The sequence below is a fragment of the Dipteris shenzhenensis genome, chromosome 28 (genome assembly GCF_047967505.1).
Source record: "Dipteris shenzhenensis isolate YYH24624 ecotype China chromosome 28, Dip_SZ_1.0, whole genome shotgun sequence".
Classification (NCBI taxonomy): domain Eukaryota; kingdom Viridiplantae; phylum Streptophyta; class Polypodiopsida; order Gleicheniales; family Dipteridaceae; genus Dipteris; species Dipteris shenzhenensis.
Window position 1 is genome coordinate 43,485,410 of NC_141623.1, and position 12,647 is coordinate 43,498,056.

At 44.1% G+C, this 12,647-nt stretch overlaps 1 protein-coding gene across 5 annotated transcripts in view; it reads right to left on the minus strand.

Moving 5' to 3' along the window:
- The window catches only part of ATSAC1 (Phosphoinositide phosphatase family protein), a 132,304-nt gene that overhangs the window by 14,595 nt on the left and 105,062 nt on the right, over positions 1 to 12,647 (minus strand). For 3 of the 5 annotated variants that reach the window (XM_087399428.1, XM_087399425.1, XM_087399424.1), the window contains one exon: positions 10,758 to 10,866. In XM_087399428.1, coding sequence (XP_087255554.1) covers positions 10,758 to 10,866 — 109 coding nt within the window. Of the gene's footprint in view, positions 1 to 10,757; positions 10,878 to 12,647 lie in introns of those variants that run through there. The other 2 variants (XM_087399427.1, XM_087399426.1) reach the window with 2 other exon arrangements.

The following is a 12,647-nucleotide window of genomic DNA, read 5'->3' on the forward strand; positions in this document are numbered from 1 at the left end:
GCAACCAGGCTGCACAGGCAGCCGTACCGGAGCGACCAGTACAGCCAGCCGTACCGGCTGTACGGTCGCGTGACGAGCAGCAGCCGGCTGCACATAGGCAGCCGACCTCCATCAGTGGGCGAGGACGCGTGCAAGACCTTCGACTTTTTTTTTTGGGATCCGTGCCCTCGCAGGTACAGGGTACAACAGGTACCCTGCGCAGGTACAGAAGGTACAGCAGGCACAGATTTGTTTTTGGGGGAAGAAGGAAAAGAGAGAGCACTCTGCTCTGCATTCCCGGAATTTTTCAGTTCTAAAACTGTGTGTTTGAGGTACAGCAAGTACACTCGTGTCCCTCGTTCTTGAGGTGACTAGTGCCACAGTGTGGTGGTTGCACAGTTATTTTGTTTCGGGAAGGTCAGATGCCTTAATTTGCAGAGGGCTTTTATGCTTTTGCTGAGTGCAAATCTCAGTTTTAGGGTGACAATTTCAAAGGGCTTTTCCCTGGAAGTGTATGCAGTGTATGCCTTGAGGCAGTGTGGAGCCAGGGTGCCCACATTGGTCTTGTTTCCGCAGTGTACTCAGTGACATTTCTTGCAGGTCACATTCTGTGTACGACACTTTGAAAATCTCAGTTGAGCCACGCTTGGCCAGGGCGCATCGAGTTTACTCGGTCCCTAACTGTCCATCGTTGACAGTGCTCAAAAGATTTTCTTTTCGGTGTTTGTACATTGGGATCTGTGTTGCCACTGTGCACACAGGCAGTTTATGCATTACTTTGTCAGGTGAAAGTGCCAGGAGAGCGCTGTTTTTTTTTGTATGCTACCTCAGTGTTGAGGTGTTTTTCACTTGGTACAGGTGTCAAATCAAGGGGCTTTTGCCCAGATTTTGCTTGTGAGCACTTGAGTTACTGTTTGAGAACTTCAGATGCCTTTTATCCCCTTGGCAGAAGGGTGATTGTTTGGGATTTGTCCCATACTTTGTTGCAGGTTGTGTGACAGGCCGAGGTGTTTGGAGCCTTTTTTCAGTGGACAAAATAGTGTATGACAAGTGGTTTATGCATATAAAATCAGTGCAATACCTCATCTGAGGTGGGAGAAGTGATCAAGACATCACTGTTTTGTGTTTCGTCAGATGATGATGCACTTGTAAAGCACTTGTGAAACAGCTGCAGCATTCTGAAGTTACTGTTTTATGCCTATTTGAGCACGGTACAGTGTGTCAAAAGGTACAGTGACTGGAGGGAAAATTTTCTGTTTTGCTGCAGATTTTTTTTTGACAGTAAAAAACAGCACTATTGTGAGTGCTCCTGGCTCTTGATAGAGCAGGTTTTCTGAGAAATCAGAATTTTATTTAGTCATTTTTTGACTTACAGGGAGTCAGGCACTTTCCTTATCTGATATGGCATCAGGGGGAAGTGAATCTTCAATACTGAACATAAAGAAATTGGAAGGGGCACACAATTATGCATTATGGGCAGAACAGTGTTTGAATGTACTTCTGCTAAAGAAGATTTCTAAGCCCATAAGGGTGAAGGGTGTCAAGCCATCTGGGATGGCAGATGATGAGTGGGAGGAGCTTGATTTGTCCGCAAGGGCTGCTATCATGCTTACTCTCACTGATTCTCTTGTGTTCAATGTTCAGGCTGAAAAGACCTCTTATGGCCTATGGTAGAGGCTAGAAGAGTTGTATGCCCAAAAGAGTTCAGCAAGTAAGGTTTATTGGTTGAAGAAGCTTGTCGACCTTCGCATGAAGGAAGGTACAGCTATGACCTCACACTTGAGTGAGTTCAATGTCATCTTACACAGCTTATTGCACAGGGATTGAACCTTGATGAGGAGTTCAAGGCTACTTTCTTGTTGTGTACCCTCCCTGAGAGTTGGGACACTTTCAAGACCACTCTGTCAAATTCAAATGTCACTCTTATGTATGCTGATGTGGAGAGCTCTCTCCTTATGGAGAAGATGAGCAGGAAGAATAATTTGGGCAGCAAGTCTTCCAATGCTTTGTAGGTACAGGAAAGAGGTAGGACTCAGCAGAAGGGGAGATCTGCTGGCAAGTCCAAATCCCGCAGTCATTCCCGTGGCAAAAAGGATATTGAATGCTTTTACTGTGGCAAGAAGGGACGTGTGAAGTCTAAGTGCTTCAAGTTTATACGGGATCAGAAAGCCAAGAAGGCTGAGACAAAGGATGCAGGCAGTGGAAGCAAAGGCAAAGGCAAGGCCAAGGCAGATGACTTGGATGCAGTGAATGTTGCAGCAGAGGACAGTGACAGTGACAGACATGATGTTTTATGCTCTTCTGCTGTAATTGCACATACATTGGTTGTTGATGGCCTTGACATGCATACCTGGCTCTTGGATTCAGGTGCTTCTTTTCATGTTACTCCTCACAGGGAGTGGTTTACTTCCTACACAAGTACTCATGGAGTTGTTCACCTTGGGAACAACTATGCATGTCAGATTGCAGGGATTGGCAGTATACAGATAGTATTCCCTGATGGACGCATATTTATGCTTGATGGTGTTCGCCATGTGCCGCAAATCAAGAAAAATCTGATTAGCACTGGCTTGTTGGATGAAAGTGGTTACCACACCACATTTGGGGATTCCAAATGGGTGATTACTGATGGCCAGGTTGTAGTGGCTGAGGGTTATAAGAGTGATACCTTGTACCCTCTTTATGTTTCCAGTGCAGGTAATCATGTTGTTGCCATAACCGAGCTGCCAAAGGTTTCATTGTGGCATAGCCGGTTGGGACACATGTCCGTTAAAGGAATGCAAGAACTGTCACGTTTGGGTTATCTGCCGTCTCTTTCTTTTTCAGATTTGCCTACTTGTGATCATTGCATTTTTGGAAAGCATTCTATGACTCCTCATAAGAGGAGAACTCCCCAGAATAGAGCACCGCTTGATCTAGTGCACACTGATTTGTGTGAGATGCCACAGCTATCACTAGGGGGTGCAAAGTATTTCATTACTTTTATTAATGATGCCACACGCAAAGTGTGGGTCTATTTCTTGAAGCATAAGAGCGATGCCTTAGATGCTTTCAAGAAGTTTGTCGCTCAGGTTGAGAATCGGACAGGACGCAGGCTGAAATGCCTCAGATCCGATAATGGGGGTGAGTATGTGTCAAATGCTTTTGTACAGTTTTGCGAAGCTAAGGGCATTAAACAGGAACTCTCAGCCCCTCATAATGCATCTCAAAATGGTGTGAGTGAGCGGATGAATCGAACTATTCAGGAGAAAGTTCGATGTATGTTGTCTTATGCTGCATTGCCCCATGGCTTTTGGGCAGAAGCCATGCAAACAGCAGTTCACCTAATTAACAAGTCGCCGAACAAGGCTTTGGAGTTGAAAGTGCCAGAGGAGGTGTGGTCTGGCAAGCCACCTTCATATAAGCACTTACGTGTGTTTGGCTGCGAGTGCTTTGCTCATGTACGCAAAGAACTGCGCACCAAACTGGAGCCAAAGTCTTTCAGATGCATCTTCATGGGTTACGGTGACGAAGGTGAAATGGGGTACAGGTTATGGGATCCTGTCAAACGGAAGATTATACGCAGCAATGACGTCATCTTTAAAGAGGATAGTGTACACAAAGAACCCGTGCAACCTGTGGAATACAGAAGGGTTGTTTATGATGATGTCGGACAGCAAAGAATGCCCATTAATATGCAGCAGCAGGCTGCTGTAAATAACCCTGTTCAAGAGGGTATACAGGCTGAAAATCAGCCAGACAATTTTGCCAATGATGCACCACTTGATATGCCAGCAAATCGCGCTGTAGAACAGCCAAATATGGTGGTACAGCCACCCGTCATGCATGACGAACAGGCTAGACAGCAGCCTATTACGGAACATTTTGTTAGGAGGAGCACCCGTGTACAACGGCCTCCTGACAGGTTTGTTCCAGGAGCCAATAATGTGGCTGATTTTATCATGCTGACAGATTGTGGTGAGCCTTCCAGCTTCAGGGAAGCTATGGGAAGAACAGAGAAAAGGAAGTGGGAGAAAGCCATGCAGTCAGAAATGGACTCCCTACTTCAAAATGATACATGGGACTTGGTGCAGCTACCTGCAGGCAGAAAGGTTTTGCCATGCAAGTGGGTTTACAAAGTCAAAGTGGATTCAAATGCTTTACCAAGGTATAAGGCCAGATTGGTTGCTAAGGGATTTAAGCAGGAGAAGGGCATTGACTTTGATGAGATCTTTTCCCCTGTAGTCAAGATGACTACTTTGAGAGTAGTGTTAGCTCTTGTTGCTCATGAGGACATGGATTTATGTCTGATGGATGTGAAGACTGCTTTTCTTCGCGGAGATCTCCATGATGAGATCTATATGAGTCAGCCGGAGGGATATGCTGTTAAAGGGAAAGAGCAGCTTGTGTGTAAGCTCAAGAGGGGCTTGTATGGACTCAAGCAGGCGCCAAGAGAATGGTACAAGAAGTTTGATGCCTTCATGCAGTCCCAAGGGTATCATAGGTGTGAGACCGATCACTGCTTGTACACCAAACGGGCAAAGGATGGCAGTTTGATGCTACTCATTCTATATGTGGATGACATGCTAATTGCCAGCAAATCTCAGCAGGAGATTAGTGCTTTGAAGAAGCAACTGCATAAGTCTTTTGACATGAAAGACTTGGGTGATGCAAACCATATTCTTGGTATGCGGATTCTTCGTGACAGGTCCAAGGGACTTTTGTTTCTGTCACAGAAGGAGTACATTGACAAAGTACTGCAGAGGTTTAAAATGGAGGGGGGGAAGTCTATTAGTACCCCGTTGCCTCCTCATTTAAAACTCAGTAGTAAGGACAGCCCCAGATCAGATGATGATAAGGCTGAGATGGCCAAGGTTCCGTATGCATCTGCAGTTGGTTCTTTGATGTATGCCACGGTTGCCACTCGTCCAGATATTGCTTTTGCGGTGGGAGTCATCAGCAGGTATATGGCAAATCCAGGCAAGCGGCACTGGGAAGCAGTGAAAGGCGTCTTGAGGTATCTCAAGGGTACCAAAGACTTGTGCATATGCTATGGTAGGCAGGATGCATTGGTGCATGGTTTTACAGATTCAGACTATGCAGGGAATGCAGATAACCGGAAGTCTACTACCGGTTATATTTTCACATTTGCAGGAGGTGCTATATCATGGGTGTCTCGGTTGCAGAAATGCATTGCACTGTCAACCACTGAAGCTGAATATGTTGCAGCCACTGAGGCTTGCAAGGAAGAAATATGGCTTACTCGGCTGGTGGGAGATCTGGGCATTACAGGAGATATGCCAGTTTTGCATTGTGATAGTCAGAGTGCTATCATGTTGGCAAAGAATCCGGTCTTTCATCAGAAGACCAAGCACATAGATGTAAAATACCATTTCATCAGGGAGGTACTGGAAGACAAGCGGCTTGAGCTTGTGAAGGTGCATACTGATGATAATCCTGCAGATTTGCTCACTAAGAGCTTGCCTACAGAGCGGTTTGCACATTGTCGCCACATCATGGGATTAGGATGAGACCATTCTTATTTTATGGTCTTGTATACAGTAACTGTATATTGCTGTAATTTTTATTCTTTTCTCCCCTTTAGGCACATTGGCCTTTAGGTGGGAGGTTGTTGGGGTAAAGGCACATTGTCACCCTTTAAAATGTTAAGACCACTATGACTGTCTTAAGATAGTCATAGGGTGAATCCCTAATCCTAATAAAACCTATGAGTTTGTGGTGTGGCTCAACACTTCTTTTACACACCCACACTTCTTGTGTCTCCCTCTCTCTATCTCCTAATGTTCCACTCCCTCTCTCTTTCCCTCACAGTCTCATCGTGAAGATCGGGCCAGAGAAGATGACCCCCAAGTAAGTGTATGAGGATACGATCTCAACTTGTGACCCACCGAAAGTAAAAGTAAACTTGTTTTCCATTTTGAGCTTGCTCTCGCAGGTTTTTCCATCTTTAATAGAAGTCTTTTCATGGGGAAAAAAAAAAGGATTTGGCCATGTGAACGAGTTTACAGTTATCGCAGACATATGGCCATGTGAACGAGTATACAGTTATTGCAGAGATATGGGATGCTACAGAATCTGCCCTCTTTGGAGACTCCTCCAAGACGTATCTGTGAAGGGTGCATTTTGGGAAAGATGCACAGGAATGACACACATCACTGTGTATAAGCTGCTTTTTTCGTTCAGCTCTAGAAGATCCATCGGTTTGCTATGTTTGAGGATGAGTCAGAAGGCAAAGTGCAGACTCTAAGAACAGATAGAGGGGGGAGTATATGTCAGATGCCTTCACAGATTTCTTGACGAAGAGCAGCAGCTGAAAGAAAAATTTATGTCTCTTATGGAAATGGCCAGATGCATGACCAAGGGAAAAGGATTGCCACATAGATTCTAGATGGAAGCAATAATGTGAGTAGCAGACATTTTGAACAGATGCCTTACTCCCTTTGAGGCTTGATATGACTAGAAACCCAAGGTTGACTACCTCAGGGTGTTCTCGTCTGCACAGCCTATGCACATGTGCCTAGACAGTTGAGAAGCAAGCTCGATGATAATTCCATTAAGTGCATCTTTGTAGCCTATAGCAATGAAAGTAAAGCTTACCGTCTCTACAATCCTCAGAATTGGAAGATTTTTATCAGTAGACATGTGGTTTTTGCAGAAAACTCGGATCAGTCCACGGAGTTTGATAGAGAGCTGCATAGGATGTGTTTGAAGGGTGTGGACACTTTAGCATACAGTAGAAGATCAACATCTACAGCCTGCACATGCTGATGCACAGCAGTCTTAGGATCCTAATCAGGTCCATGATCAGCTTATCACACATGATGATGTGGAAAGATTATCGGAGAGGAGAGCCGCTTCACAGAAAACTGGAACAGTGGCTGATTCAAACTTTGTAGGACAGTAGACTTTTATCCCTTCTCTCTGGTAGGACAAGGACTGGTTCAAGATGAACAGGAAAGAACATTGGTCAGAAGTCAATGTTAAATTCGATCCAAAAAAGCTATTGGGGGTATATACAGGATAAAGAGAAAATCTGATGGTACCATTGACAAATACAAGGCAAGGTTAGTTGCCAAAGCGTATTCTCAGGAAAAGGGGATAGACTGGATGAAACCTTTCCCCACTTCCAGGAAGTCCACCATTAGATATGTGATTACATTGGCTGTTCATTTTGGGTGGAAAGTACATCAGTTGGACAGAAAAACAGCCTCTCTCAATGGGGACTTGCATGAAGAATTGTATGTGAGTCAGCCTATTGGTGTTTAGGTGCCTGGTCAAGAAGACAAAGTATGCACGGTGCATAAGGTACTTTATGGGCTCTCAAAAACAAGCCCCATGGGCTTGGTATGGGAAGATTCATACATATTTTCCCAGTCAGGGTCTACAAAATAGTCCAACTAAAAGTACTTTATATGTGGTCCTCTATGATTTTCTGATTGTCGTCCTTTATGTGGATGATATGCTGCTCACAGGCACAAGTGAAAATCTTGAAGCTTCATTTGAAATGTCTGATCTAGGGCTGCTACACTATTATTTGGGCATTCATTCATGCATTGTTCTCAAACAGTCCAAGTATATACATTGGTTATTACAAGGTTTGATTTTCAGGACTGCAAACCCATGGAGCCTGGGCTGAGGTTGTCTATGCATGTTGCAGGTGAACCATTTAATGCTGTTACAGTCCATCAGGCTGCTGGATGCCTTAAACACCTCTGCAATACCCCTCCAGATGTTCAGTGTATCCCAATTGAGCAAGTTTACAGCATTGGAATGCTGTAAAGCATGTTTTCATATATTTGCACATCCCAAGGCTGGGGTGTTTAGCATCAGCCACCTCCTACTGGGTTGGTGCAGCCTGCACTCCATGGCCCTCGAGCCTTGACAAGGCCTTGTCTGCCCCATGGCGGATTACCACCATAGGCTTGGTTCAGCAAAGGTGGTTGGGGTCCGGACCACATATCATGCATGAGTGCACAATTAGGCCCTTTTTTAAGGGGGTTCAACAAAAGGATGGGATGAGAGGGGGGCCGTAAACAGAAAGGGGCCAGAAAATAGGGGCAGGGGATAGCAGGGAGCCAGAAAAAAAGGTTTGGGATGGGATGAGAGGGGGGCCATAAACAGAAAGGGGCTAGAAAATGGGGGCAGGGGAGAGAAGGCAGCCAGAAAAAATGGCTTGGGCCTGGAGAAAGGGAAGGTGGGGGCCAGGAAAAAGAGTTTGGGCTTGGGGGGAAGGGAAGGTGGGGGCCAGAAAAAACAGCTTGGTCTTGGAGGGAAGGGAGGGTGGTGGGGTTGGGAGGGGGACAAGAGCAAGGACTAACAAACAACGGCGCTTATTGGGTCCGGTGAGAGTGTTGTCCTACCGCATAGCTTCCTGATAGGTCAAAGTGGAGATAGAGCTTTTGGCGCTTTGGCATGTCATGTGGGATGGACCGAGTGGGGGTGTGGGGGTGGGGGCGGAAGGGGAGAAAAGGAAGCCAGAAAAAAGAGTTTAGGCTCAGAGGGAAGGGTAGGGCAGCAGGGTTAAAGGAGAGACTAGGGCAAGTAGTAACAAACAGCCCCCTTGAGGGTGTCGTCCTTTTGTATAGTCAGAGGAAAGGCAAGGTATCACCTCATTAATATTCAGTAACTCTTCTCTCAGATCCTGGATTTTAGTTACATAATATGACATTGAATTACTCCTCTGCGTCCTGACACTATCAAGCTATCTAAGGAACCCTGGCCTCGCCTTAGCCCCACACAACCAGCATAGCCTGTCCCTAGAATGCTCATTTCCCTAAATAGCCAGTCCTACATAACAGCCCAGCCCTACATAATCAGCCCATCTTGGCTCTACAAGTGAATTCAGGGTATCTGGAAGATCTATGGGTGCTAGACAACCCAAGGACTTAGATGGATCCGGTGACATCAAGCCATCCACAATTTTCCTCCAAGACGATGACTACCATGTGGAAAGTCATCCAACACACCTCCAACAATCACTCTATCTTGCATTATCTTTGCTTCTCCTGGGTCTTGATCTTCCTCACCAAGGTGGAATTCTTGCATCCATTCAAGTAGTCTATCGGCATCTATTAACAACTTACCAAAAATTGAGATTGATAATCTTTATCTACCTCTTAAGAAAAGCAAAAAAACCCTAAAAGTCCAAGCAAGCAAGACAGTAGTTGACAACAGGAAAGAAGAATCAAGCAAATAAAAAATCAGGCAAGGTAAGAACGTAAGAATGGGAAAAAAGTAAATATTTTATAATATCTATAGGAGACCAAACGTCCTGTGAGACCAAACAATATATCTCAGAAATAAAATAACAAGTGCCTACCTCTCTGAAAATATCTGAAAGACTGTGGAAGAGGGTTGCAACTTGCTATTGCATGCACACCCACAGACATAAGCAAGAATACTCGCACAAAGACAACAAAAAGAGAAGCATGCGAGGTTGAAATTCAGCTGCAAAGAGGATCCTTGTGCAGGTTCAGGCCCAAGGCTAGCAACGTGCAGAGCTATGGCGGATCAAACTCCATGTTGACTGTGAGGAAGTAACAAGGCTCAAGAGAGAGAGTATGAGAGTCAGCGTGATGGAGATGGGAATGACAGGTTCAGGCCCAAGGCTAGCAACGTGCAGAGCTATGGCGGATCAAACTCCATGTTGACTGTGAGGAAGTAACAAGGCTCAAGAGAGAGAGTATGAGAGTCAGCGTGATGGAGATGGGAATGAGGCACAAAAGTAATTTGCCTGATTGATCATGAAGCAAAGTACAACTGCCCATTTTATAGGCTAGGAGAGCCTTATCTCCCCCACACACACACACATCATAGGTGATGTCAGGTGGGAGGAATCCTAATGACATCACATGGGATGTCACACACACACCTACCAAATCTAATCATAGGCTTATCCAAAGACAAAGGTCATTTGACTCTTCATACTCACACTCACGCACACTCTACTGCCTAGTTCCAGACCTTTAGCTAAGAAATACCCGACACCTTGCAAGTGAGAAGATGTCTAACATGGACATTACCTGCAGAGGAAAGGTTGGGCTGTGCAGAAGGCACAGAGGTGAAGTTCCTCTGAAATAATATGTGATCATCTTGAGATCCACTTTTATAAGATCTTTGAAGATCAAATTGCTTCAAAGGTTCATCCTGCAGAGAACCTTTCACCAACACTACAATAAAGACATTTTTAGCAGAGTGACAATGGCAATCAGCAAATGCACTAGCAGCCTGATCATGCTGCTTGTTTCAGGAAAATCTGCAACAGCTTCTTAAACAGACCTTTGAATAGCAATTTTGTCACACGTGGCTTCCCCATGACACCTTTTGAAACATGAATTTCCAGTTTTAATCAACATTGTGTTCCTCTGTAATACTTAATGTGCCAAATCCAACTTTCTTACAGTGAATTTACTTAGTTGGACATGTTTCTTAACCACGGGGTATGCATATGCGCACATTTACCAAGGTCTAAAACCACATAAGCTTAGCCTTTGAACATTCTCAATGAGAAAACAGGCGAATGTAAGGGGTCCTTTTCAATCCCCTTCTGGCATGATACATTTACCAAAAAGACAAAAAACTGGACTTTGATGCTAGACCCAGGTCTTTAAATTTACCTTTCTGCTGAGATCGTTAGTGTCTTTGTTTAGCAAACCCTAGGATAAGCTGGAATATAGTTCTCCACTATAAATTCTTTTAAGAGTACTTCTCAATAAGATATATAGCCAATTCTATTCCCGTTCAAAAAAAAGTTGCAGGGATTTCAGCTAAAAGGTTACCTCACAGAACTGAGCATAGTGCCTGTTGGCTTCGCTATCTGCTACAGTCCCTGGAAGAAGCCCACATCCATACCAGCTATCATTTTCGGTCGTAGCCATCCTCAAGTAACTACATTCAAACTACAACCCTGTGAGCATCCAAAACACGCTCAAAGCAAAGTAGGCCTTGAATAAAGCTGTAAAACAACAAGCATCCTATAATTGTTCATACCATGTCTGTATAGTCTATCATACACGATTGATTTAACCTAATAACATGGTCCATCGAGAAGGAAAATGCCATGAATTAACTTGAATGACTCAAAAGAACACAAGAAGATAAAAGCCAATTTGTATTGGTAGAGCCAGGGCCTCACGTAACTCAATCATTGATCACTGCAATTGATCCCTGCTAGCAATCTACAGAGTAATCATATTTGCAAGCACTTTTGAAGATATGTACCTTCACGAGCCTAGAATACCAGGCTTACACATCGGGAATCATAAGGTATTCTATCAAAAGACTTGTAATAAAGAGAGAAAAAAAAAGAAAAAAGAAAGGTTTATTAACATCTTCAAAAAATCAATACAGCTGATGGTAGAGTGCCCAAAGGGAGTGACTGTGTGCTTCTCCTACTCACTAAAGACAAAACAAAAAGTGTCAAGTACAAATTCGTAAAAAGTGTGGTGCGCTGTAAATCAAGTAGGCTGAGATGAAACCTCATATCTAGCAAGAACAGTGTTGATTTGACTTACATAGAAATCACTCTATATCTACAATCCTAGCTAATTGCAAACAGGCATTTCACAAAATGGGCAAAAGTTGAAAAGATGGCCCAACTCTAAAGAGTAGCCCTGTTGAGGACTCATTTTTTAAGAACCCACCCCTTTATACAAAGCCATGGGGATTTCTTACCAGAATTATTTTGTCTTGAATCCGTGTAACTAAAGTACTTTGTAAGGAGATTGAAAAATCCTTCCCAGTAATTTGGTTTTGTATCTTTAATTTGAAAATAAAAGGGAGTCTTGATAAGGGGAAGAGGGGGAAAGGGATTTTGAGATTGAAAGCTTTGTGTCTCCTCCTATTCTCCTCTTCAAAGGTTTTCAAAATCAAGTTCTGAATCGTTTGTCAGAAAGAAAAAAAGAAATAAAGACCGAACTGTCTATGAGACTGCAAAAATTTTGGCATGCATTTCAACGTGGCACATTTTCAAGATATACAATCTTTGGATGCCTCCTAGATCTGCCCTTACGCACATTGGCTAGTATTTGGAGATATGTTGTACACAATTTGATGGCCATTTGGGTGAGGGTGAGCATGCAAGGGTCTCCCTGTCACGGGGGCGTGAAATTTTAAGTATTTTAATGTACTACAAGAGCGTGACAACTTTGGTTTTAAAAGTCCAAGCATGGGCTTAATAATGTGTGATTAAACGCGGCATGGTGCCTAGCACATAAGCGTAATTAATCCCTAGGCCCAAAGGCATTCCAAGGAATTAAAAGAGTGGTTGTTGGGAAATGATGATGTGGCATTTTTAATGGGCCCCCCTAGAGGCCATGTACCTTCAGTGACCCCCATAGAGTTCCAGGTGGCTCTAGTGCCTTCTACATGCTCCTTTGCCATTCCTGGACCTTCCTGGGCCTTCTAAACTTCACATGTGTGGTTTTCTCTCATCTTCTCCCTTTGTTGAGATTTTGGACTGGTTTTTTAGCCTCCTTCAGCTGAATTCCGTTTTTCTTCATAACTCCTCACCCATTTGGATTCTTCGACTTCCGTTTGGCCCGATGGCTTCCCCTCTACCTCCCCTTCGTAGTGATATGCTTTTCCCTCCATGTGTTTGGTAGAACGGGCAGAGCTGAGCACTTCTTTTGCTGGTCGAATTTGCAAAAGTGGCTTTTTCTGAACCTTTT